This window comes from Drosophila bipectinata, chromosome 2R (genome assembly GCF_030179905.1).
Source record: "Drosophila bipectinata strain 14024-0381.07 chromosome 2R, DbipHiC1v2, whole genome shotgun sequence".
In the NCBI taxonomy this organism is placed as follows: domain Eukaryota; kingdom Metazoa; phylum Arthropoda; class Insecta; order Diptera; family Drosophilidae; genus Drosophila; species Drosophila bipectinata.
Genome location: NC_091737.1, coordinates 19,843,016 through 19,870,820, shown reverse-complemented (window position 1 = coordinate 19,870,820; position 27,805 = coordinate 19,843,016). Strand labels below are relative to the sequence as shown.

General features: G+C 44.6%; 2 protein-coding genes across 10 annotated transcripts in view; one reads left to right on the top strand and one right to left on the bottom strand.

The window, feature by feature from the left end:
* mam (neurogenic protein mastermind) overlaps positions 1-6,704 on the top strand; it is a 69,644-nt gene extending 62,940 nt beyond the window's left edge. For all 5 annotated transcript variants that reach the window (XM_017232329.3, XM_017232328.3, XM_017232330.3 and 2 more), the window contains 3 exons: positions 2,188-2,485; positions 2,545-3,693; positions 3,754-6,704. In XM_017232329.3, the coding sequence (XP_017087818.2) occupies positions 2,188-2,485; positions 2,545-3,693; positions 3,754-4,409 (2,103 nt within the window). In that variant the 3' untranslated portion in view covers positions 4,410-6,704. The remainder of the gene's footprint in view (positions 1-2,187; positions 2,486-2,544; positions 3,694-3,753) is intronic.
* A 2,639-nt stretch (positions 6,705-9,343) lies between these two features.
* The window catches only part of Prosap (SH3 and multiple ankyrin repeat domains prosap), a 60,361-nt gene continuing 41,899 nt past the window's right edge, over positions 9,344-27,805 (bottom strand). For 2 of the 5 annotated variants that reach the window (XM_070279103.1, XM_070279104.1), the window contains exons 4-12: positions 20,426-20,551; positions 20,027-20,358; positions 19,797-19,965; positions 19,353-19,547; positions 18,972-19,038; positions 17,154-17,591; positions 15,036-15,639; positions 13,068-14,972; positions 9,344-13,006 (exon numbers count right to left, since the gene is read on the bottom strand). In XM_070279103.1, the coding sequence (XP_070135204.1) occupies positions 11,314-13,006; positions 13,068-14,972; positions 15,036-15,639; positions 17,154-17,591; positions 18,972-19,038; positions 19,353-19,547; positions 19,797-19,965; positions 20,027-20,358; positions 20,426-20,551 (5,529 nt within the window). In that variant the 3' untranslated portion in view covers positions 9,344-11,313. The remainder of the gene's footprint in view (positions 13,007-13,067; positions 14,973-15,035; positions 15,640-17,153; positions 17,592-18,971; positions 19,039-19,352; positions 19,548-19,796; positions 19,966-20,026; positions 20,359-20,425; positions 20,552-27,805) is intronic. The other 3 variants (XM_070279106.1, XM_070279105.1, XM_070279107.1) reach the window with 3 other exon arrangements.

Below are 27,805 nucleotides of genomic sequence, written 5' to 3'. Positions count from 1 at the left end.
GGCTGGGAATTTACGAGGCCAAGATGCGAAAGTAAAAAAATGTATTAAAATGCACAAGAAGAAAAAGAGTCTACTTGTATCCTTCATATATGTATAACATAACCCTCACCTTTAGCTCTACCTAGTACTCCCCATATCCCCACGAGTCTGAGAGCTTATGATTTATGGCCAAAAGTCGAATGCTAAAGGGGCCTGGTGGCTGGTTGACTGCCAAAAGGTTAGCCTACACCCCAATGCCATTGCCAAGGCACTAAACTTCAATTAGCCCCGACGAGAGTCCATGACTTTTAATCAGCGTACTTTACGCCACTCACTCTAGCTGGGTCTCTGTCTGGCCCATGGCCGCCACATATGAGCCTCTTACCCACCCACTCCCGCCGGCCGCCCATTCGCACGCGAACTGAAAATGAAAATGCGTGGAGCTGCTGCAGAAAAACACACAATAAATTAAACCAACAACCAATTACAGAAACAACAACAGCAACAAAAGAAGGCAACAGGAGCGAAGGCCGGCGTTCAAGGACCAGACATTTCTGATGCCCTGTAGGCAGGCAGTTTAGGCCAAGTTAGGGGGGTTCTGGGACGAAGTTGGAGTGAAATAGACAAATTTTTTCATAAAAATTATATTTCTAATACTTCTAATACTTTTAAAAAGTTTAATCATAAAAAAAACCTACCTATTCATAAATCTACTTAGTATTTTGAGGTTATCTTTTGGTATTTTAAGGTTATCTTTTAGTATTTTAAGGTTAGTAAGGTTCTCGGTGAGCTTAAAATTCCCTAAACTAAATGCATTTTTGAGTTATCTTCTAGTTTTTGAAGGTTTTAGAATGTCATATTATATAGAAGGTTTTTATTTATATAGAATGTCACTTATAGTATTTTTTTAGGTTCTGTTTTAGTGTTTTTAGATTTTCTTCTAGTATTTAAAGCTATCAAGACTTAAAGACCTCTATATTTGGGTTTCAAATACTTTAAATAAAAATAATTTAACATATAGTTATTTTTAAAGGATATGTGGGCTAAATATACCTTTTTCAATCAAGAGATATGCCAATATTTTACACTAAAATCATGGAAAATTCACCTAAATTAGTTAAAAAACCAATTAAAATGAGTCTATAAATAAAACTCCCCATGATATCCTTCAAAAACCCCTACTACAGGGTATTCCTCAGACAACCATGACTTCAAAGCTGGTTAGCAGGCTTGTTCCTGTTGCTCTCCAGTTACTATAGCCTTTGGATATAATTTTGACTGCCTCTGGTCACACATGACATGGCGACAAACTGTACAAAAAGTCCCTCTCCCAGAAGTGGGGAAATCAGCAATGAATTTCCCTCCTCTGAGAAGGAAAATCAAAAGGCAAAAGTACGAATCCCAGGGTGTGCAGTGTGTCCGGTTTAAAGATTTATTTGTTGGCTGCCAAAGTCAGGAATAAAGACGGACGGGAGTGGGGAGGGGAGCTGTGAAGGGTGCTGCGTAGTCGGGCGGAAAGGTTGCGGGAAAATGCTGGAAAGGGCAATGAGATGGTGTGCGATGGTGGCATTGAAGTTCCAGGGTCGATCGTTGTGTCCTCCGCTCATTTTGCATGTCGCCGGGGCGCTCTTTTCGGGCCCATTACAATAACAAATGAATGGCAAATTTGCTGCTTTTGCGGAGGAAAGAGGACATGCACACACACATACATATATAGTCAGGGAGAAAGTCACACAGACCGATGGACGCAGCAAAGTAGACTATGAAAAAGTGCCGAAAGATTTATGCTTGCCTCTGGCTTCTCTTACTCTCCCACTCTCTCCTCTTCCTCTCTCTCTCGTTTGTCGTTCTGGGTGTTTGGCAGTCAATGTGGATTCGAAAGCCATTCCGGTGATAATAAGCTTGAAAGCCTGCCACCCACCACCCACTACTTGTATGTGTGTGTGTGTGGGTGACACTTCGAGCTGACAGCAAATGAGACAGCTGCAAATGGAGAAGGTGTTTGCCTGTCTCCGCTCCTGTCCTTGTCCCCTGTCTCCGCTGTCTCTTTCCACTTTGGACTCATTCCCGGGCCATGTGTCGGGTATTAGCTTTGAAAATCTATTGCACTGCCATTCCAGCTGACTGGGCTATGGAGTATCTTAAATATTAACACTTCCTTTTATCCAAAAATTCATTAAATTAACTTTAATTTTTATTCATTTCCAGGTTTCGGCTGGGCAGCATCTGCATTTGAGTGGCGACATGAAGAGCAATGTCTCGGTGGCCGCCCAACAAGGTGTCTTCTTCAGTCAGCAGCAGGCCCAGCAGCAACAGCAACAGCCCGGCGGCAACAATGGCCCCAATCCGCAACAGCAGCAACCGCATGGCGGCAATGCTGGCGGAGGCCTGGGTGCTGGTGTGGGCGTTGGCGTGGGCGTGGGCGGAGTGGGTGTGGGTGTGGGCAATGGAGGACCCAATCCCGGACAGCAGCAGCAACCAAATCAAAACATGAGCAATGCAAATGGTAAGTAAAAATAATAATTTATTTTATATTTTAAATCTAAAACTAAGTATTCTTTGTAGTACCCTCCGATGGCTTCTCGCTCAGCCAGAGCCAGAGCATGAACTTCAACCAGCAACAGCAGCAACAACAAGCGGCAGCAGCCGCAGCAGCAGCAGCGGCAGCGCAACAGCAACAGGCGGCCCAGCAGCAGCAACAGCAGCAGGTGCCGCCCAACATGCGCCAGCGTCAGACGCAAGCGCAGGCAGCGGCCGCGGCAGCGGCAGCAGCGGCGCAGGCGCAAGCGGCCGCCAATGCTGGCGGACCGAACGTACCGCTGATGCAGCAGCCGCAGGTCGGAGTGGGCGTCGGTGTTGGCGTGGGCAATGGAGGCGTGGTCGGTGGACCAGGCGGTGGCGGCGGCGTTGGCCCCAATAACGGTGCAATGAACCAAATGGGCGGACCCATGGGCGGCATGCCGGGCATGCAGATGGGAGGACCCATGAATCCCATGCAGATGAACCCGAACGGACCCGGCGGTCCCACGGCCCAGCAGCAGATGATGATGGGCGGAGGCGGTGGCAACGGCGGCCCGGGTCAGGTGCCAGGTGGTCCCGGCGGACCGGGACCCAATCCTAACCAGGCCAAGTTCCTGCAACAGCAGCAGATGATGCGAGCGCAGGCGATGCAGCAGCAGCAACAGCACATGGCCGGAGCCCGTCCACCGCCGCCGGAGTACGCCAACGCCACCAAGGCGCAGCTGATGCAGGCCCAGATGATGCAGCAAACGGTGGGCGGCGGTGGCGTCGGTGTCGGCGGCGTGGGAGTGGGCGTTGGAGTTGGAGGCGTCGGCGGTGCCAATGGCGGTCGCTTCCCGAACAGCGCTGCCCAGGCTGCGGCCATGCGACGCATCACTCAGCAGCCCATTCCGCCCTCCGGCCCGATGATGCGCCCCCAGCATGCGGCCATGTACATGCAGCAGCATGGCGGCGCGGGCGGTGGTCCTCGGGGCGGCATGGGTGGTCCGTATGGCGGCGGAGCGGGCGGACCTATGGGCGGCCCACAGCAGCAGCAGAGACCGCCCAATGTTCAGGTCACGCCCGACGGAATGCCAATGGGCTCGCAGCAGGAGTGGCGTCACATGATGATGTCGCAGCAGCAGACGCAGATGGGCTTCGGCGGTCCAGGACCCGGAGGTCCAATGCGACAGGGCCCGGGCGGATTCAATGGAGGTGAGTGTACCCAGATTTCGAATAACCGGAAGATCTTAACCAAAACTTCTCTAATCCTAGGCAACTTCATGCCCAACGGCGCTCCGAATCCAGCTGGCAACGGCCCCAATGGCGGTGGCATGATGTCCGGTCCAAATGTACCGCAGATGCAACTCGCACCGGCCCAGATGCAGCAGCAGTTGATGCGCCAGCAGCAGCAGCAACAGCAACAACAGCAGCAGCAGCAACACCTGGGACCCGGTGGCGGCAACAACATGCAACAGATGCAGCAACTGCTGCAACAGCAGCAATCCGGCGGCGGAGGCAACATGATGACCAGCCAAATGCAAATGTCCAGCATGCACATGTCCCAGACCCAGCAGCAGATCACCATGCAGCAGCAGCAACAGTTTGTGCAGAGCACCACCACCACCACGCACCAGCAGCAGCAGATGTTGCAGATGCAACAGGGTCCGGGCGGTGGCGGCGGCGCGGCTAGCAACAACAACGGGGGCGGAGGCGGTGGCGGCGGGGCGGCCGTGGGTGGCAACACGACGACGACCATTGCCAGTGCCAGTTCCATTAGCCAAACGATCAACTCGGTGGTGGCCAACTCGAATGACTTTGGTCTCGAATTCCTGGACAACCTGCCGGTGGACAGTAACTTCTCCACGCAGGATCTGATCAATTCCCTTGACAACGACCACTTCAATCTGCAGGACTTCAACATGCCGTAGATGGATGTATAATGTCGTTGCATAATCAAAAATCCACCCAGCCAGCACCAAAAAGAAGAAAAAAACACTCCACCACCATAACCTAACCACCACGATGTTGCCTCAGTTTTGTTTAGATTTTTGTTTTGTTGCCTGTTGTTGTTATTGGTCCGGGCAACCGAATCCAACCGCCCACAAAGCCCCTCCCTCCCGTAAGCCTACGCCCCACAACCCTCCTCGTTCCTGCCAACGAAAGTTATTTTGTTTGTTATTTGTGTGTGAATTTATTCCTAAGCTAAGTTCTATATATGTCTCCACTATGTACTCTAATTTCGCGGGCTCCACTCTATCGTATCGTATTTGTATTTGTATTTTGTATTTTATTGTAATTGTATTTGTATTTGTATTGTATTGTATGTGTATTATTAGAGCTGTTCAGAAAAGGTCCAAGGCGTTCGCCAGTCACTGGGCGTGGCAGCGGCTCGAAAGTCCGTCAGACATTCCATATAAGGCACCGATCGAAATAGGGAACTTAGGGAACTTCTCCAGAAAGTATTCGCAAAAGTACTTTAAAATGCAAGAAAGTAAAAAAAAAAACCAAAAACGTACCGATTTTACAATTTACAGTTTACAGTAGACCTCCATCCGCCTCCCACCACCCTCGCAGAAACTTAAGCACTTGTACTTAAAGGACATAATATATTTTTTTTTGGCCACGCCCAGTGCTACGTACGCCCATTTCGTTTGATTACTTAAGCAACCAAAAAAGCAGATGAAATAATGGATGCAAAATGCAAAAAAAGAACCAACCAGAAAACAAAAACAAAACACAAAATAGTTGTACATTTTATATTGTATTTAATTTTATTTAATTTTTGATAGAAACAAAATCGACAAACTAAAAGTAAAAAAAGGTAAAAGAAAAGAAAGAAATTAACTGTCAGAATAAAAAAAAAAAGTAAAAATATTGGTGATATTTTTAAAAAAGCTAAAACACAAATTGAGAAAGTAAGCAAATCAAAAGAAAACTTAAAAAATAAATGAAACGACAAAAGTGAAATTCACAAAAACACACCAAAAGGGAAGAAACTTTTTAAAAAAAATAACAAAACAAGAAACATTTGAGAAAACAGTTATTATTATTATAATTCTAATCTATTATTGTACATTAATTTTTTTAGACGAGGTTCATTTTTAAATGGAATTTTAAAACGTGGAGCAACAGTGCGAGAAATGCGCAAACAAAACATATTTAAAAAATATACACTATATATAGTATATATATATATATTATGAGTAGTTTTTGGTAGTGAAACGTAATTAGTAGTTTGTTAAATAAATTGATATACACCCACAAATACATAATATTAATATAGAAATCATATATATACGCGATCCGATATATTTGATTAATGTAAAAGCAGCGCTAACAATTTACATACTTAGTCCTAAGTCGCCACAAAATGTTTGAGGGGTTAAGAGAGATCGAAATTTATATATTTACTAGATGCGCCTGGCCGCATTACCAAGTGATGCCATGCCAAGCCAAGCCACGCCCATATTAAAGTTGGATTTGGAGGTTGAACAATATAGTACAGCTAACAAAAAAATGAAAAAAAAAAAAGCAAAAGAAATGCTAAACAAAAAATCTTCAAAGTAAAAACGAAAAACGCCAGAGATTCCAGCAATGAAATTATTGTACGACAACTAATTAGAGCAATTCCATAAGTCCGTAAGTTAGAGACGACAGACAGTTCAGTTGAGGCCATAGAAATTTTTGAATTGAACCAGGACAACCGCATCCTGGTTGCCACTTCCACAACTACATATATAGAAACAGACAGCTCACAGCCATTTTTGCAGAGTTTACATTAATTAGGATCAAACAGCAACAAAATCCATAGCACACACACGCCTAGCAAAAAAAAAATATACATATATATAAAATAAATTTAATGACAAAAGTATTTAAGCCGCAAAAAACAAACAAAACGATAAAAAATCTAACAAAATTTACTATTACAATTATAAATGAATAACAAAAATACGCGAATTGTAGTTTGTAATTAATGCTAAAGATACGAAGTAAAAATTTGTTTATAACTATTATATGAAAACCGCAAATTATATATACACTATTATTAAATACAAATTATATATTATATATATATATACACGCATATTATTACTATATACAATATGGCATATTATTATTACATATATATTTCAAGACGAAAGTAACTAGCGAGCCAGTTCGTAAGGTGTTCAGATGCCGCCTCGCTAAGCAGTTCCATTGAAATAAATCTTAAAACTTGATATCAATTACAAAAAGAAAGCAACCAGCTGCCAGCGGCAAACCAAACATAAAATATTTATAAATCGGGAAGAACTGCGAAAAAAACAGAAGGATTACATGAGCAAAACACTTACTTTTAGCCTACTACGACATTGATTTTCACTTTCCAAAACGAGTAAAATCGATGCTAGCTAGCGCTTTGGTTTTGTATTTAATTAGCCAAAAATAGATTGGTACTCGAAGTCTTCTGTTTGCCGTTTCTTGGTTCTCCGGGATTGAACAAAAAATGTTGGGAAGCAAAAAACAAACATTTAACGTTATTTTACGATTTGAAAAGAAAAGTAACAGAATAAAATAGAAAAATATTACTTTTGTAAATAAAATGGATGTTGTTTTTATTTTTGGGAGCTTATTTTTTGATGGTGGGTTTCGATTTTCTCAACTTGTTGCCCTTCCGATTGCCATAGCTCCTACAATTTACATCCGATCGGGAAACTATGTATAATTCTGTAATAAGAAATGGTATTTCTGTAATAAGAACTCAAAGTAGCTTAATCCCTCATACCAAACCTTCCCTAAATACCATTTTTTAATTTTTCCAATTTTTCCTAGGGGTACCCTCATAAAATTTTGGTTTTTTCCAATATCCCCACTTTTGCCCCTTGCGATGGCCATAGCTCTGCCAATTTGTGTCCGATCGGAATATAAAGTACCATTTTGAAATCAGCGAACATAGAAGCGACTTTCCTCTTTCAAAACATTGCCCAAATATAGTTTTTGAATTTTTCGAATTTTTCCTAGGGGTACCCTCATAAAATTTTGGGTTTTTCCAGTTTCCCCACTTTTGCCCCTTGCGATGGCCATAGCTCTGTCAATTTGTATCCGATCGGAATATAAAGTACCATTTTGAAATCAGGGAACACAGAAGCAACTTTCCTCATTCAAAACATTGCCTGAATATAGTTTTTGAATTTTTCGAATTTTTCCTAGGGTACCTAGGTAGGTAATTTTGGGTACCCTCATCAAATTTTGGGTTTTTCCAGTTTCCCCACTTTTGCCCCTTCTGATGGCCATAGCTCTGTCAATTTGTATCCGATCGGAATATAAAGTACCATTTTGAAATCAGCGAACACAGAAGCAACTTTCCTCATTCAAAACATTGCCTGAATATAGTTTTTGAATTTTTCGAATTTTTCCTAGGGGTACCCTCATAAAATTTTGGTTTTTCCAGTTTCCCCACTTTTGCCCCTTGCGATGGCCATAGCTCTGTCAATTTGTATCCGATCGGAATATAAAGTACCATTTTGAAATCAGCGAACACAGAAGCAACTTTCCTCATTCAAAACATTGCCTGAATATAGTTTTTGAATTTTTCGAATTTTTCCTAGGGGTACCCTCATAAAATTTTGGGTTTTTCCAATATCCCCAATTTTGCCCCTTCTGATGGCCATAGCTCTGTCAATTTGTATCCGATCGGAATATTAAGTACCATTTTGAAATCAGCGAACTCAGAAGCAACTTTCCTCATTCAAAACATTACCTGAATAAAGTTTTTGAATTTTTCGAATTTTTCCTAGGGGTACCCTCATAAAATTTTGGGTTTTTCCAATATCCCCAGTTTTGCCCCTTGTGATGGCCATAGCTCTGTCAATTTGTATCCGATCGGGAAACAAAGTTCCATTTTGAAATCAGCGAACACAGAAGCGACTTTCCTCATTCAAAACATTGCCTGAATATAGTTTTTGAATTTTTCGAATTTTTCCTAGGGGTACCCTCATAAAATTTTGGGTTTTTCCAATTTCCCCACTTTTGCCCCTTCTGATAGCCATAGCTCTGTCAATTTGCATCCGATCGGGAAACAAAGTACCATTTTGAAATCAGCGAACACAGAAGCAACTTTCCTCATTCAAAACATTGCCTGAATATAGTTTTTGAATTTTTCGAATTTTTCCTAGGGGTACCCTCATAAAATTATGGGTTTTTCCAATATCCCCACTTTTGCCCCTTGCGATGGCCATTGCTCTGTCAATTTGTGTCCGATCGGGAAACAAAGTACCATTTTGAAATCAGCGAACACAGAAGCAACTTTCCTCATTCAAAACATTGCCTGAATATAGTTTTTGAATTTTTCGAATTTTTCCTAGGGGTACCCTCATAAAATTTTGGGTTTTTCCAATATCCCCACTTTTGCCCCTTCTGATGGCCATAGCTCTGTCAATTTGTGTCCGATCGGGAAACAAAGTACCATTTTGAAATCAGCGAACTCAGAAGCAACTTTCCTCATTCAAAACATTACCTGAATATAGTTTTTGAATTTTTCGAATTTTTCCTAGGGGTACCCTCATAAAATTTTGGGTTTTTCCAATATCCCCAATTTTGCCCCTTCTGATGGCCATAGCTCTGTCAATTTGTATCCGATCGGGAAACAAAGTTCCATTTTGAAATCAGCGAACACAGAAGCGACTTTCCTCATTCAAAACATTGCCTGAATATAGTTTTTGAATTTCTCGAATTTTTCCTATGAAAGAACCACTCTCCGACTAGCCAAACGAGCCATGTGGTTCTCCTCCGTTCTTTCATCTTTGCTACAAACAGGATCGATTAGGGAAAACTTGTTATACCTCTTCAAATATAATTTCCGTTTAATCCAAAAAACACATTTCGTATTTAGTTTTCATTCATATTTATTGATTCTTCATACGCATGTTCATAATACATAATTGCATATTTTACGACTTATGATAAATATTTGTATAATATTCCATTTTAAATACATGCATTTAAAGTGTAAGTGTGTGGGTGTATAGGGGTGGTGTGTGCTTTAATTGTTTAACATTATTATGGTGTGTACGCATATTCAATAATTCAATATGTAGCCATTGCAACACATCCGCGAATTCAGCTGAAAGCCTTCGGGCTGCATGGGCATTTTTAATTGTTATTCTTGTGGATAGGACCTAACTGAGCACTCCAGATCAACTTAAAAATTAACAAGCTTGATGGCTAATTATGTAGGCTTTCTTTTCCTCCTTTTTTTGTGTACATTTACGATTGGAGTGCGGTATTTGAAACTAAAACAATTTACAAATAATTAGCAACTATTGCGAGAACTAAAAAGTGTGCTAAAAACTAATTAGATGCTAGATCTTCCAATAATTACTCGTATGTTTATGCATTATGGTTTAGTTTTAGGTTTACTAACTTTTCAACACTTAGATGCTAGTGCTAAAGGTGCGGCCCGCCAATTCGAACAATTTCCACTTATTTTCATCCAATTTCTCGTAATACCTCAATGAGTTTTTCTTTCAGTTTAAACAATTTATGTATGTATGTTAAATGCATCAATCGCTTGCTTGGTTAGTTGAGTTCATCATTATTAGTTCATTAATTTAGATGCGAACGCAGTATTTGTATCTGTATCTTGGATCTGATTCGGATGTCTGTGTTCTGTATCTGTTATGCAATAAAATCAGCCTTAGTTATAATAATTGTTACTCGTGATTACGCATTATATAAGTTTTGGGTTGCCTATGACGATATTTGCATTAAGCGCTGGCAAATATTTGAGAACCTCATTCATCATTAATACAATACGTTGCATTTGTTAATTATCGTCGACCTCAGATATATATATGAATACTCTGGCTCTGGCAAGTTAAAGATTTTCTCTAAAAAACAATTTTAGAAAAAAATCGATTAAAAGTAAAAAACCTGTAAATTTTACTAGCAAAAATTTACGTTTTGTTTTCGATTGTAATTTTTTGTTTTTTTTTGGATTATAAAATTTGCCGCCTATTGAAATATTTTCCTTTTGTTTCTTGCTTTTATAAATATTCACGTTTAAAAACATTATACGTTTTAATCATTTAGTATTTGTTAGTATTAGTTTAGTTGACTTGACTTGACTGGAAATTCGGCTAAATGCTCAAATTCAAATATTATTGTTACTCGGTGCAACTTTCTCCTTCACTCCTACCACTTTTACCATCCTGCTTCGTTTTTTTATTTTTATTTTTTAGGCATATAAAACCTACACTAGTTGTGTGTTAGAATATAATGTTAATGTCGTTTAAATGTTTTTGTGCACTAGTCGAACACGAACTCGAATGATTAATGGATGGATACTGAAGAAATGAACTCGCCTCTGCCTATCTATCTATCTCTGACCTTCTGATATTACAAACTAAAATCATCGATTTCGCAAAATCGGATCTAACGCAGCTCGAAAACAGACTAAAAGATCGAAGCCCTTTCAGTTTGCTTTCAATCGGGGGTTTTGGGATTAACTAATCGTAAAATATTGCATACGTACTTGCTGTTTGATTGCAAATATCGTTTAGTTGCTGCTCGCGGACAGCCTACATAAATTTATATCACACGCAATAAATATATATAAAATAAAAAGTGTAATTAAAGATGTTTCTCTAATCGAAGCAATCGCGATTTCGATTTTCGGTTTTGTGTCTCGGGTGCAGGCAGTTGCTGTTGCAGTGACAGTTGCAGCTCTATTCGTTGTGAGAGTGGCAATGACTGTTGTTGGACTAACACTAAGCTAACGATTTAACGATTTGGCAAACGGTTGATTTGATTTCATGTGATCGCATGTGATCTGAGCCTACTAGTACTAGTTTAGTGCAACCGATGGTGGTTGGCCTTGGGCATGGCGCCCACAATTCGCACCCGACCCAATGTGCCCACCGCTCCGGGGCCAGCGCCACCGGACAACCGCTGGTGCATCTGCAACATCTGCTGTTGTTGCAGTTGCTGTTGCAGCTGTTGTTGTTGTTGCTGCTGTTGCTGTTGCTGCTGCTGATGCTGCTGCTGCTGTTGCTGTTGCTGTTGTTGCTGCTGTGTATGATACTGTTGGCTAGTTGGCAGATGCGGCTGTGGCGCGTGCTTGGCATCGTTGCAATCGCAGAACTGCGGCGGTGGCGCCAACACCAGATTCTCGGTGCACAGCTGCTGCAGATTGTTGTTGCCCGGATGCGCCACAGCCGCCCCAACGCCCGGAACGCCAGCAACGGCGCCAGAAGCAACAGCCACCAGCTGTCCGCTGGGCAACATGCCCACAATATGTGTGGCCATCGGTTGTTGCTGCTGCTGCAGTTGCTGGAGTTGTTGTTGCTGTTGCTGGTGTGGGTGGGGATGCGGATGTCGCTGTAAGGTGTGCTGTCCCTGCTCGCCATCACTGTCCGCCTCCAGAGGCGGGGGCAGTTGCATGAGGGACACTGCCGAAGTCCGAGTGGCGCCTCTTTGCATGGCAATCGCCGCCGCCTGCTTGCGGGTCAAGGAATTGTGCCGCTGGAAAGCCTTAGCCGGCGGCGATGGACTTAAATCTCCATCGTCATCCTCCAAATCGGAGCGCTGTTCCATCTCCGACTCGTGGCCGCTGGTGGAGCCGCCCTTGTGCAGCTGCTGCTGATGCTTGGCCACCAAGGCTGCCGTATTGCTGGCTCCTCCGGCAGCGGCCGCTTTCGCCTTGAGTATCTGCTGCAGGTGCTGCTGGTGGGCCATCTGCTGTTGCTGCTGCTGCAGTATCTGCTGCTGGGTGGCAATCAGCTTCTGGTTGGGATTCGATTGTTGCTGTTGCTGCTGCTGCTGTTGGTGATGGACATTGGGAATGCGACCCAGGACTTGGGGACTCATCACCTGCTGCTTGTTGTTTGGCTGTTGATGTTGCTGTTGCTGCTGCAGTTGCTGGTGTTGCTGTTGCTGCTGCAATTGTTGTTGCTGCATCTGTTGTTGTTGCATCTGTTGTGCCTGCATCTTAGTGCTAATGGAGACTTTGTTGCCACCCATTTGTTGCTGTTGCTGCTGTATAACAGGCGCATGTTGCTGCTGCACAAGCTGCTTCACCGTCAACGTGGCTGTGGGTGCTGGAGCACTTGTGGCACCACCTATGCTGATGGTGGTCTTGGCCATGGGCTTGGTGGTTGTGATGCTGGAGGTGGTGGTGTTGCTGATTGGCTGATCGGGAATGGTCTTGGGCTCCTCCACAATGGTCACCGAGGGCTTCTTCTTAATGGTATCGGTGGGTTTGACGCCCACAGCGGCAGCTCCTCCTGCCAGAGCCAGTTGCTCTTGTTCGCTGCTCACTCCGGAGCTGCTGTTATCGCACTCATCCTCGCCTGGCTGCAGCTGGTGTGGCGCTCCTGGATGGGATAGCTGCTGTTGTGGCTGTGGTTGCTGCTCCTCCTCTGGTTTCTTGGCAAAGCCGTTGGGCGAGGACTTTGAGGTCTTGAGATTGCTGCGAATGCGCTGGATCTCCTCCACGGAGAGGGAGTGCGAAATGGAGGCACTGCCTGAGTTGGAGCTGCTGCCACTGGGGAAAGGAAGTAAAAGTTAGGTTTATAGACTCCTTAACACCATAATGATCCTCTTACCTGGCCTGACTATTGCCACTGGTCTCGGGAACATCGAACAAGGCAATCTTCTCATTGAGCTTTGTGTTGCGCGCCACCAGAATGGAGTTCTCATCCTCTCCATCCGACTCACTGCAGCTGTAGTCCGGTTCCGGTATGGGGGGAGCTGCTCCGGGTGCTCCACTGGCAGTTCCATTACCGTTTTGTGCCACGGCTGGCGGAGACTGCTGAGGCGGCGGTGGAGCCGGCGGGGATTGGGGTGCCGCCACCTGTTGCACTTGAACCTGCACCTGTGGAGCGGCATAGTGGGAGGCCACCTGTGGCTGCGGCTGCTGCTGCTGCTGCGGAGGACGCAGTTGCGTGGGTGCCGCATACTGACTGATCGGCTGGGAGCCTCCGGACGTCTCCTGGGATGGCTTCTCCTGGGCCTGTCGCAGCTTCCAGGCCATAACGTTGCGCAGCTCCTGCGGCGAGGCGTAGATCTTGGCGTTCGCCGAGGGATTAAAACTGCTCTGGACGCCATCGATGGCTGCACTGGTGACTGCATCGTTCTCGGCACGCTTCTTGAGCTTCTGCTGTAAGGAGATGGTGCTCTCGTACTCCGAGACGCTGCTGCGAGTCTCCACCTTGACCACCTGACCCACTGGAGGCGGCGGTGGTGGATGATTGGGCGGCGGCAGTACTGCTCCTCCAGCGCCAGCTGCTGTGCCTCCTATTCCTGGCCCTACCTTCAGCTCTCCTGGCGTTGAGTTCAGGCGCTGCAAGGAGGCATGCAACGTGGCCACATCGTCCTGCGAGTGATGACCCTTGCCAGCCGCCTGCCAAATGGACGAGGCCGAGCCATGTAGCTGGGGCCCGTGCAAGTCTGGCGTAGAATGGAACCGCTTTAGATCCCTTCCGCCACCAGCTGCACTCCCCGGACCCACGGTTGGGGTAGCCACGGGCTTGCCCCGCAGAGTTCCGCTGCCATGCTTGCTCCTCGCCGTCTTCCGCTTCATTTCCGCCACACTGCCGTAGACCAGGGGTCCGCCGCTCCTCATCGGCGAGCCATTGGCGGCCGGGGGAGTGGCTGCTCCACTGTCCGTGCCCGACTGGAAGCGGGAACTGGTCATCATGGTGGCATACCGGCTGGCGTTCGCCGCACTGCCCTCGCCCTGCTGCCGCTGGAACAGCTCCTCCAGCTCGGCGGCCGTGATACGACTGGACGTGGGCCTCGCCTTGATGCTGGCGGTGCGCAGCTGGACGGGAGTACCCGGCCCAGTATGGATGCTGCTGCCACCACCCGTCGCTTGCGTCGTGGCTATGGACTCCACCGAATTCGATTTGGTGTGCGGTAGGTCGTCGTCCTTTTCGCCGCCATTCTCCAGCCCGGCCACCATGGACTTGGCCCTGGCTCGGCCCACACTAAGTGTGGTCTTGGGATCCCGACGCGGTGGCATCGGGGCCATGCGTACGCTGCCGCCCGAGGAGGAACCCGGACCGGGGCCCGTCATCTTCCGGGGCAGCGTGGCGCACTGCCGGTGGGCACTTTGCGGGGTGCTCGGTCCGCTGGACAAGTGCTGGCTTCCGGCCCGGGCAGCGCCGCTGGGCAAATACTGGGCACTGGCCTGCATCTGGTGGGGGAACTGTGGCGACACTACGGTCATGTTGACCAGGGCACCCGCGGATCGGATCATCTCCACCACCTGCTCGTGCGAGGCGGCACTCACGTCCTCGCCGTTGATCGTCAGCAGGAAGTCGCCGGGACGAAGGCCGGCCATATCGGCCACGCCACCGGGATCCACATCATCCAGGTATTGGAGAGCCGGGAAGCGCTCCGAGGGGCGCAACTGCATCAGCTGGGAGCTGGCCTTGGCGCCGCGCAGGATGAAGCCGAAGCCGCGCTTGGCACGGTGCAGCACCACCGAACGTGGGGCATTGTAGGCGCTATTGGAGGACATTATTGGATATTAGAAAGGAAAGGCCAGAGGATGACATCCCATCACTTACCTCTTCTTAATGCGCGGAGCTGTGGCACTGCTGTACTGTCCCACCGAGTGGTTGTTGTTGCTGTGGTTGTGGTTGCTGCCAGCTCCCCCTGCCCCGCCATTGGTCTCCTGCTGCTGGCAGGACCCGTTGCTGGCCACGGACAGCGATGGCGAGTGATGCGGCTGCTGGAGCAGCGTACTGGAACTACCCGAGTGTCCGCCGAGACTTAGCTGGGGCGAACCTTGGTAGGAGGAGGCACTGGGCGCCTGCTGCTGTTGTTGCTGCTGCTGTTGCAGCTGCTGGGGCGCCATGCCCGTGCTGGCGGTCATCACGTTGGTGATGTGCTTCTGGCGCAGACTCACCTCCTGGACGCAGTCGGCCGGAAAGAATCCGGACTGATTGGTGCCACGGACATAGCCCTCCAGCAGGCCGCAATCGGTGCTGCCCACCACCTCGATGACATCGCCCGGCTGGAGGCGAATGTGTCCCACCGTGTTCCCGGCATATGGCTCCATGCACACCACCGTGGTGCTTGGATGGCCGATGGAACAGGCAGCCGAGTCCGAATTGGTTCCCACGCCGGACGAGTCGCTGATGATGTCGCTGGTGTCGCCCAGGGATTTGTCTGTTCGGAGGAGGAGTTCAAGAGCGTGAGTGCGGAAAGACTTTCAGAGGAATTCTTATCAAATAGAGGAGACTGGAGGCAGAGGACCAAACAAGGACATGCACACATGCAGAGACAAAGAATAAGCCTGATGCAGTGTTACTGGCACAGTGATTGGATGTGGGGGGAATATATATTTGATTTCGTTTAGGGATTAGCTTTAAGGATAAGGATTCTTTCAGAATATTTTTCTCCATCTTTGATGATTTTGTTAAAAAAGTTTTTATACTCTTCTGTTTTTAGAGCTTTGAGAAGCTTAAGTCCTCTTATGGAACCTACTTTAAACATCCTTTTTTAGACTACTAGTCTTTCTTTGAGTTTTAAATTTAGTTATTTTTACATTCTTTATATTCTTTATTTAAAAGTGTAATAATGAAATAATTTCCGGGCATATTCTATACAATTTTAAAATGATTTAGAACTATAGATACATTTAATAACTGATTTAAAATCAAGTAAACTCTGTGCAGTTGTTCTTAAAATAAACTCATGCTTGGCTTTCAAATAAAAAATTAAATAAACTCCGAATAAAACTACTTACATAACATGCTCTGAATAGATTAGTTAGATAATAAATGTATTTTTAAGAAGTCATACTTATCCTTTCCGCTTTGGAATACTTAGGTGTATATTTTACATCTTATGAGACTAAGTTCTTAAGCCCCCAAATAAAACTTAAGGATGTAGTCTCATGTTCCGGCCTACTTTTTAGAGGTTATTTCAAAAATTTTTTTTTGTAATAAAAAATAATGCGATCGTTTCAATTTTCACATATGTTTTTATAGGCATCATAAACTATTTGAAAAAATTTTGTTTAATTTATTCTTGTGTAGTTTAATACACTTTATAGCATGCCAAAGTATGCATATAAAAAAAAAAGGTGGGTCCCTGGCGCAGGTGATTTCGACTGCTAGAGTCATCCGAAAGAAAAAATTAGAATAGATTATTGTTTTGTAAGCTTATGGCTCTGTCCCGTACTAGAATGAAATATTTTCATCAATAAACAACAAAATGGCGAACTCACAAAAAAAAAAATTTTTTAAAATTTAAAAAATTTATCTTAAATTAATGATAAAAAAAAAACTAATCATTAAAAATAAATGATTCTAGTACGGGACAGAGGTGTTACTTTTTAGAACAACATATCCAAATTTCAGCTAGATCGGTACAATAGAATTTTGTGAATCACCTGCGCCGCACACAAAAATGTCGTTCCGAGAAAAACGCGTTTAAAGTATAGACGCTACCGAGAAACTCATACTTTTCGGTGTAGGCGCGCTCTCGATTATGGGCTGTATCTCTGTCATTATTTGATATTTTTATTTGAAACTTTAACAGTACATTCTTAATAAACAATACTATCGAAATGTGTGAAAAAAAAAAATCGATTTTTTCAACCTCACACATGAGACTACATCCTTAAACGTAAGCGTATGCAAATGAATGAGAAAACAAAAGCCAAGGCATCTCCTCACCTGTCACAATGCTGATGTCGTCCTCGTGGGAGCGGTGGCCCGAGGAGCCCTCGGAGAGACTGGAGCTGGCGGAGCTGTAAGCGCCCAGCATATGCTCCGAGGGGCAGGGCGACGGGGGGCCGTGCAGCTGCAACGCATGTAGATGGGGCAGATGCTGCTGTTGCTGCTGCTGGTGGTGGTGCTGGTGGTGCAAAAGATGCTGTTGCTGCTGTTGCTGATGGAGGTGGTGCTGTTGGTGGTTCTGATGGCTGAGCATCAGACCGACACCGCCAGTCCCATTACCATTGATGCCACCGTTGGTGGAGCCGGCAATCATTGCACCACCAAAACCACCGCCAGCCGCTGCCAGCAGAGCGGCGCCGGCGGCTCCGTTGGCGCTCAGCCACCCGATGCCCGAGCGTCGTTTTGGATTGTAGCGCGGCGGTCCGCGGAAGGGAACTGCGTGGTGATCGAAGGATACGAGTTGCTTAGAATGTGAGTGTGTGAGTTTAGGGGGTGTGCGTGGGTCAAGGGTGAATCCCATCTTAGTTGGTTGTTAGTTTTATGAGATTTTAGTTCATGAAATCTTTCATCAAAATCATTATAATTTCAAGAATATTTTAAGAAATATATCCAAAAATTTAGGTACATCTGGAAACTATTTTTGGGTTTAAAAAGTTTCGGTTTTTGTTTGAAAGTTAACTTTCAATTAAATATAAAAAGCTAGAACTAATAATACCCTCTGCAAGGGTATAAAAACACTTTTAGAAAATATAAATATATTGTAATAATTCCTCAAGAAAATCTTGTATAATTTTCTTGAAAAATTAAATACATATTATACCTCTTTATTAAATCTTGCAAGATATTTTACTGTCTTTTTTCAATATTCTTGAAATTACTTTCCAATTTCCTTTCCCTTTTCGAGTTTGTCAGTTTCCTTAGGAACTTCTCCCCAGTCAGTTTTCTACTCAATCTATGTATTTCTCTTACTTTCCAATTAAAATAAGCACAAGTATTACATTTTCTAGGAGCCTAGGGCCAAGACAAGTCCTTGGCACACACTCCACTTACACACACTTACTTACTGTTCACTTAGCGAAGGATACGCGACTTTGGCAATAAAAAGCAAAAAGAGGCACAGGACACTCTACTAATGTCCTGGCAACGTACAAACAAACCTAGGCTAGGCAATAAGTGATATATGTGGATATATGCACGGATGTATGAGAGATAGAACAGTACTATATAGTAAAAACATTGAACGAAACATTTAATGGAACATGGAACAAGAACAGCCAAAACGAGTCTGAGATGTGTGGCATTTCTCAAAAATATCTCAAAAACAAGCAAATGCAAAATACGAAAAGGTGTGTGTTCTGTTTTTGGATAAATTATAGGTTGCATCTTACGGATTACAGATATTTATATATATTTATATAGAGAGATATATATACGACTAATATACATTGATAATGGGGAGAGACCTACATGATCGAGATGAATGAATGAATGAATATATGGCGGTGTGTGTCCAAAAATATTGATATAGATCGAGAGTTTTACGGAAAGACTCTTTAAGGGGGAAAAACTGATTCGAACTAAGTGGAAAAGGAAACTATTTTTGAGATGCGAGTGTCCAATATTAGTAATACAGAGAATTAAATAGACTGAGTAGAGAAAACGAATTTCAACTAAGGAGCATAAACAAACTCAAATATGAACGGGGGGTTGCCATCCCTTGAATGAATGATTTTTGATTCTGTTGGGATTACGAGTCGAGTGATCAAGTTTTGAATGAATTGATGGAGCAATGAAGTTATTGGAACAAACACTCACCAATATCCTCCGACTTGTAGTTCTCAATTATCTCGGCTAGCTCTAAGTTGCCGGCGATGACAGCCACCTAGATGGAATAACAATATTTAATATAAGATCTAGAACCAGAATACAAGTCATTAGAAGGCAAAACTAACTTAAGAACTAGGCTGAACTACAAGCATAACTACAGCAGCACAAAAGTACCAACTTAGAAATTACAAACTACTAGTAATCTTTGAATTAAAATAAAGTTTTATTTCTTGGAAACTAGATATTAGGTTTGAGAAAGAATATGGTAGGATTTATTTAAGATCTTGATTGTATGATAACTATTTCCATATTCCATCTCCATCCCCTATATCTAGCCTCTCATAGACACTCATAGGGCATTAGCTTTACCTGGTAGGGAGTTTGATTGGCAAAGTTCTGGGCACCTCGCTGGGCGCCGCGAAATAGAAGCATTCTAGCACAAGCCTCTTGGTTGTTAACAGCGCACACATGCAGCGGACTATTGCCGGACGCATTGCGGCCATCCATGTCAGCACCGTAGAACAGCAGGTGTTCCAGGTGCTGGACGAGGCCATGCCGACAGGCCTACGGGTGTCGGGGTGGAGCCAAAGAGTTGCAAGTTGCCAACCCGCGGGTTACATTATTATTAGCAAGCATATCGTTTTATTTTTTTTTTTGTTTTTAAGAGTTAGATTATAAAAGTTTTGAATAAGAAACGAGAAAGAGAGAGAGAATAGAGAATTCAATCATTAATCATTTCACCGGGGAACTGGCTCGGGGACAAAGCAGTTTCTGTTACAGGAGCAAGGACCTCAGGGACCGCCACCGACTTACCTGATGCACCTCGTTCCAGCCCTGACTGTCCTGGATGCCCAGTGTGGCATGATCGTGGAGAAGGCTCTCCGTGATCTTGGCCTCGCACTTCCTGGTGATGGAGATGTACAGAGGCGTAATGCCCCGACCATCGCGGTAGTTTGGCGAAGCTCCCAGTTCCAGGAGGGTACTATAAGAGGGAAGAGTTATTATTAAACCTTGGTTTGTGGAGAGAATAGTATAAGCATTACCTAACCGCCTCCAGGGAATCATGTTCCACGGCTCGATGCAAGGCCGTAGTGCCATCCTTGGTTCTGTAATCCAACAAGGCTCCACCATTAACCAGAGCTATGAGCAGCTTGTTGGGCTTCTTGGCACCCGTGGCCACCGACAAGGGGGTCTCCCCACTCTCCGAGCAATGGAAGTTGGGGTCCAGGCCCTTGGCACACATCTTGGCTATCTTCTCCACGTGGCCGCCATTGATGCACTCCAGGAATCGACGCAGATTGGCCCTCGTATGGAGGGCCTTCAGTTGGCGCTCGTCCAGGGTTAGCATTTTGTAAACGCGACGTTTGTACTTGAGCTGAAGATTTGGAAAAAAATGTAATAAGTTAAAAAAAATTCATTGAAAGAGAGAGTCCTTTTCTCACCTCCAAGTAGCCAACGGGTCCATTGAAGGGATAGTCGCCCAGGCGTCGCTCTTCATCCAGGAACTTGCCCGCCTTGCCGTTGGAGGGTGGTGCAAAGAGTCCATAGTTGAAGCTTTCCTTCAGCTCCTGGAAAAAAAACCAAAAGAAAGGACATGCTTTTAGACGTGTGCTGGGTGATTCAGGTGTTTCATTGACGTGCTCAAGTTGAGGGAGCCGCACAAAGGACTTCCGGCCCGGCAATGCCTGGGCTTGCTGTGCATTCTACTCCTAGTATCCTTCACAATGTCCTTGCTAATGAGGCTCCACCTGGCGGCCACACAACGTACTCATCCAGAACCAAATACAACTGCCTTTAAGTGGCAATTTCTTGTTTTAATTAAACACAAAATGCAAAAAAAAAAATAATAATAATTCACTGACATGCCACGCCCCCGAAAAAGTTGCCACCCCGGAAAAGTTGGTCGTTGTTGCACAGACTCCCCCCGCCTCACAGACTCCAGTCTCTCGAGTGTATAACGGGTTTGACATTGCCGTTGCATTAATTATGCAAAGTGCGTGTGTGCCACACTCACACATGTGACTGTTTCGTGTTCTATTTGGTCTATTCCTCACACGCCCTTAAGTGCCGCCAAAAGCAGTTCCATGCTGCCACATAATGCGGCAAGTGTCGCCATTAAAATGAACAATTTTCCTAAGGTCTAGGCCCTAGTCATAGACATAGCCATGTGTGGCATAAATGGAAGAAGGGTGTTGCGAGTATGTTGGGTGGAAGTACTTAGCTTTGCCACTAAAGTCAACCACTAATACTTGTAGAATTTGGAGTTTTTAAAAAAGGATATACAAGTTATTATTGGTCAGAATTAATAGAGGGAAAGCGATCTTCCTTTCAGGACTATTTCTTTCCAGACTCCCATGCTGACAACCTTGCTAAGATGATACCCCCAGAGGATCTAGGCTTCCAGGAATGGACTACAACGCGAGCCTTTTGCAGAAGCCGTCTGGAGAAGAACAGGATCGCCCTTTTCCAGCAACAGGAAGAATAATACAGGAATAAGAGTGGACATGCTGCCGAAAAGGACGAATGGGACTTGAAGCTTCACAAGGCGGAACCCCGTCAAAGAGCTTATTGTTAGAAGTTGGTCCAGAAACGGCCAAGACCAGGAAGAAGTTCAGGAATTCCTAAAGGACTGGACTCAAGGATGTTATGTGATATGGAAGTGATAATGATATGATATGTTTGTGATATGGATGTGTTGAATAAAACAAAAAAAAATAATCAAACCATGATTCGTTGATTCAGTTCTATGGGATTTCTGGAGGATGATGTCTGCCACATTGGTGATAGGGGTAGGGTTTGCTTTCTATAACTCCCATATTCTCTGGAATGGTTGCCTATTTCAAAACAAATAACAAAATAAAATTAAATTAAAAAGCCACCTAGTTTCAGTAACAACTGCATTCAAATTTTCCTTTCGGGTCACGTTTTTGAAACTCTATTTATATAGTTGGGATATCCGTTTCATATGCAGCTTGGCAAATGGCAGTTGGCAGCCAGCTAGCCAGCAGGCAGCTAGCCTTTCTTGATGAAGCACAACCCAAAACAAGCCACCCCCTTGGCCACATAAATTTCAGCCGCACAAACTAACACGCCCCCAAGTAGCAGTTACTGCCCCTGGCCTGCTCGCCAGCTCATCTCTACAAATTCCAAAACTCCTTAACAAAACAACAAAACACGTTAACGGTTGTGCGCCAAATGGATTTTATGGCACCACCCTCCTGGTTTTCTGCCCTTTGGGGTCCCTTACCAACCCTCCAGCAGCACACCCACTCTCAACTAGCCCAGCTAGCCAACATCCCCCAGGATTCTGGGGTCTCAGTTACCGTCTCAGTCATGCACATGCAAATTGCAGACACGTCGCTGGCCTAGACCCCAACAGAAGCAGGGGGAGTAGGATGATGTAGGTGAGGGTAGAACAAGGAATACCCTAGGATATCAACCCAAACGCAAAGAATCCTTCGTTGTTAGAGGGTATAGGGAAGTCTGCAGTTCCATAGAAAGGCTCAAACCTAAAGGATTTCCCCGTCCAACTTTGATTTCTTAGAGGGTTGCCCCGAAAAGTCAACTTGCTTGCGCAAATTGCATTTTTATGAGTTTTGATTTCGATTTTCCAATCCGTAAGACGGCTCATAAAGAAAATCCGGGCCAGGAAAAGGGGCAGTAGCAGTGGCAGGGTCTGTGTTTTTTTGGGGGCAGTATGGATGGATGCTGGATGTTTGGAAAAGTAATTTAGAACTTCTGTGAGCTGCTGCGCGTACTTTTTGGCTTTAAAGCACTTTTCGAACTGTTTTTGCTCATTTTGGATTTTGGGTTGTAAGTACAAACGTACGTGTGTGTTTTTGTAGCCAGCCATAAATTGTGTTCGGCTGCAACAAAGTGGAGCAAGTTGGAATGTGTATTCGACATATTTGGTTGTGTACATACAGTATAGGTAGTATTTTTGTGGCAGCCACCGGACTGAGGGGGGCAGACAGTGGCCATAAATCATGGAGGAATTGCAACTGCAGGCACAACTAACATAACCAGCAGACCCAATGGGTCTCCCCGAAGGGTACAGAAGCAACAAATTGCAATTTGCATGAAATTTACAATATTACACGGTTTGAGAGTCAGCTGGTGGGGCAGTTTGGGAGTCTCGTAAAGTGTAGAGTTCGAAACTGAATGGATGAATTCTTAGAGAAGATGGAAATTACATTTTTTTTGTTAAAAGTCTATGAATAATATTCAAAATTATTCGAATATATTTTTTTTTTATTTACTAGACTCTCTTAAACTATTTTCCCACTAAAATCCGCATTCTAATTTAATTAATTAACCCAGCCACCGTAATCTAAACAAAACATTAAACCCAAGATTTGAATCCCTTTCGGAAAGAGCCATTGTTGAGCCAAAGCTCAGCTGGAATAATTCAATTCAATTTAGAGGCAATTGGCAATCTGCATGAAATTGACTTTGTGGCACAGTTGGACAGTCACTCGGCCGTCTGAGTGAGTGTCAAGCTCACTCCAGCGAGAACTAAAGTAAATGTCAATGCGATGTGCGATGTGCTGGGTGCTCTGTGCTGTGTGCTCTGTGCACTTGCAGCCAGCAAATGAGCCACTTCCTGTTCCAATAAGAAGCAAGAAAAGCCCCCCAAGGCCCCCAACAAAAGACATCATTGATAAATTGTCAAGCGGCAGTCCGAGTATTTGTTGCCAAGACTGTTGCAATTGTTTACTAGTTTTGATTGAAAGCAAAAAAGCCCAACCGAGCAGGGGGATAGTGGGGGGAGACTAGAGGCAGGTGAGGCATAAACAGTGGCTGCAAAAAGTAAACAACAGTCAGAGCGAGCCAATAGACGACTGGACAGCCTCCGGAGTGCATGGAAGTGGGTCGCCGGCCATCTGTTGTTGCTGTTATTTCTGGCCATAATCTCGTTCTATTGCGGCAATTAGAGTTGCAACTAACACGGAAAAAACAAATATCTCAAGATTGAAGGCTTATAAATATATTTTATTAACCAATAGATGGATATTTTATGCCCCACGACCGGTCTATTAGATATTTTTCTTTCTGTGCAGTTTTTGGTCAAAACTCTTGATAGGAATTTTGGTTTTTAGACTTTTTCGGTGGCTTTGTCAGCTTTTTACATTTATGGTCTCATTAGCGTCAGCAATTTTTTTTCAAGCATTTATTTTTTTCAACAATTCTGTTTGCTTTAGTTGCAGTTTGAGAGCCACTGGTGCCTGCCAAGATATCGGATGACCCGAAGATCTTGGGCCAAATGGCTTGACAAAGCAGCAAAGTGATAACGGAAATGCCACAAAAGGGTATAGCCATGAACAATGGGTCAAAACACTGCAATTTCTTGGCAAAAATTAGAATAATTAAAAATTCAAAGCAAATATTCCAATATTGAAAGAGGGAAATGGAATTCAAATCGAGGCTCCCACCTTGGCTCTGGTTTACTTTTCGAGCCAATATTTACGCACATGTGGCGTTAATAAACAAAAGATCCATTTATTTGGCAAATAACCTTTCTAGAGCACTTGGCCTGCGTCATAGGAAGATTTTTCGTTTGTCCCATGGTATCAGAGTCTTCCGAGTTCTTTGGCTTGTTCGCTGCTCGCTGCTCTTTGTTCTGGAAGATTCAGTTCAGGACTTCTCAGGTTGCAGCCCAAGAGGCTTCAGCATCAATTTATGTAATCTGCCAAGCCAAGCCAAGACAAGCCAGTCTTGGCGGACGCGGGCGCGGACTTGGTCACATCATCTTATAAATTTAGCTCGTTTGCCGAAAGGGAGCAGGAGGCTCGAGAAGATGCCTGTGGTTAACCGCAGATCCCACTTTGAATCGCTGTTTGGAGCCTCAAACAATGCGGCCTTTGCTTTGTAAACTTGAACCTTACAGGGAGAAAAATTATGGGACACTTTCTAAAGGGTTTTTGGATAAGTCTTTGCAACTAAATATGACTCTTACTCAAATCCTAATTAATAGAGCTTCTTTTAAGTCCAATTTTAAAGATTTGATTATTTTTTTTTTCAAATTAAAATATCTTTCAGTGCTGATTGACAAAGCTTGGGTTCTACAAGAAACTGGTTTTCAACTTCCAGCCAAGTTTTCTGTTCAAAATTCGCATTCTTCTCGTTCGAATTGTTTGGTCATTTTGCGGCTCTGAACTTGGCACGGTATTGGGGTTTTGGGTTCGTTGGGGTTTGGATGGGGGTTTGCCCTTCCAGTCCTCCAACTCTGCCCTCCCCAGTTGACACATCACCGTTTGGGGCTTTGGAACTTTATTAATTTATGCGTGCATTGGCATCGGATTGCGGTAATTAATTTCAAGTTGATTGCATTTTAAGGCGCAGTTCGATTTATCATCCAACCCGTTGCCTCTGCTGCTTCTGCTGATCTCGGAAGCTCTTATAAGGTTTTTGAAAAATTAAATTGCAAATGAAATGTTCTTTGGACTGTACTTTTGTACCCTAGGATCGCGCTACTCTTTTTCGCGGCAGGAGGTCAATGACGTACCTTCCGCCTGCAGCTTCAAAGTCAAAGCCATTCAGCAACAGAAACAGAAAACTCAGCCCATCGCCGCCTGGAACCCTTGGGTCTGCTCTCCATCATCCAGCTCCCCTCCGGTCTGTGGACTCTAGAGGAGTAGGAACTGGAGCTGCGACTGGGTCTCAGAAACTAGTTTCGTTTGGCTGGATTTTCGTGGGCAAGTACTGCTGGTTGCCTCCTTATAGGTGTCTGTCCGAGATGTTTGTCTTGTCCTGCCCACCAACAGCATCAGAAATGGTTATTTTGTTCCTACAGTGGTTATTTTTTTCAGTGCCTCTCAATGCTAGAACTCCGAAGAAAGAAAGTGTTGATGGGGAAGTCTTCCATTACGGGTCCAAAACCCAACCCATTTCAGCCAACATTTATCAGAGTCAAGTGCATTGAACTTGCATTCGCCGACATGAAATTTATTTGCTCACCGCTGCCACCAAAGTGGGCGTGGTGGTGGGGCGTGGCATATAGCCATTCATATTTTTCACACTCAGCTGCATTTCGACAAACAGTCGGGGCCGAATAGAAATGCTATCTAGGGACAAAAGGACATTGACAGCCAGCGTCGAAAGGTGAACTAAAAATTCAGGAAAAAAATGGTAGGAAAAAATAGCAAAAAATATAAGAGGAATTGCAGAAATGTAGTGGCAGGCTAAAGGATGTGGACAAGAGCTCATGATGATGCCACATCATGACAAAAAATAAAAAAAAAAATAAAAGAGAAGCGCTGGAGAAGAGAAGCTTGCCGACGAGGCAACATAAAACTTGTGAATGCAGGTGACAGGCATTTGCAATAAAGCTGCTATCTACAAAATGCCACAGAAGGGAGGAGGCAGGCAGGCCGAGGCAGGCTGAGGCAGGGAGTAGTGCCACTAGAGAGGAAGAGAAAGGAGACCTTTCAGAGATTAACCGTTGACAATGTTGCACGGAATGCGAGACTAAGAGCTCCAGCCATGTCAGAACCATGTTGCCAAGATATTTTCCACTCAGGCAACAGTGGCATGCCACTCCTCCCCACCAAAGTTGGTGGCCAGCAAGGATATAGTTAACAAGAATCCTAGCTCCCAGAATATCATTCAAGATTCCAGTTTTTTTCTCCAGTTTCCAGTTTCCCAGCCTAATGCAGTTAGCCTAAACAAATTTTGAGAACGCAGACTGCACCAGAAGGGAAAATCAATATTTATTTAGACACAAGACCCCAGATACACACAACCCGACTGCCAAACAAACAAACAAACATCCAACAAGCAACAGCAACAACAGTAGACATTAAAAGCAAAAACACAACCAAATAGAACATGCAACCATTTTGTGTATATGGATGGGGATGTGTCTGGCGATTATGACTGCCTTGGAAGAGTCTCCTGCAGCCGGGAGACTGCAGACCTTCCTCCCCCCTTTCTTGGGATTCCCCCTGTCTGGGAAACATGCGACAAATTTCCACGTCGGGGTTAAAGAACGGTTGAAATGCTTTCAGCTCATAGACCAAGGAGAGAGGGTCCCTGGAGGACGAAATGTAAGGAAAATAAATGCCTAGACTGCCTTGAAGGATACACTTTTCAAAAGGTAAAGAGTATGGAGAGCCTCCAGCATCGAAAAGGATCAACTACTGACCATCTAGTGAAAGGAACCAGATAGGCACGAGCCTCGAGAACATTTCTATGTCAAAGTCATTCCACTGGACAATGTAGAACAATAAAATGCGCCACTAAACGATACACGACACACAGTCTGAGCAACACACGACACACACAGAAGACAACAACCCATGGTATGGTACTTTGAAAAGAAACGGGTACCCCACTAGTATAATGATGATAATGATGGTAATGATCCGGCGAGACATGCTCGACGTGTCCGACGACGATTCTTTCACTGACCAGTCCAGACCATTTGCTGAACACTCGAATTGCTAATCGATTCGATGCCAAACGTGCCTCATGGTTAACCGTACTTGGCCGCTTCGATCGAGGCGGATCAATGGATCCGATCCCCAGATCCGATCCAGCTATCCACCGGTTGGGAGCCAAAGCAATTCCCTCATTTGTTCTGGCCACTTTCTTTCTTGGCTTATTTATGTCAGTGAGTGGAGTGGAGTGTTCTTTTTTTTCAACCTTTCTTGAGGCAAGAAAATACCTTTACCGTTCACAGTCATGCATAAGCGAAGTAATTTTTGGCCATTACATTAATTATGGCCAACTGTGTAAGAAGCATTTAGTGGAGGGTTTCCCCTTACTTTTTTTTGGGGGAAACCCAACCCAACAACCCTCGGAAAAGCAAATAGAAATTATAC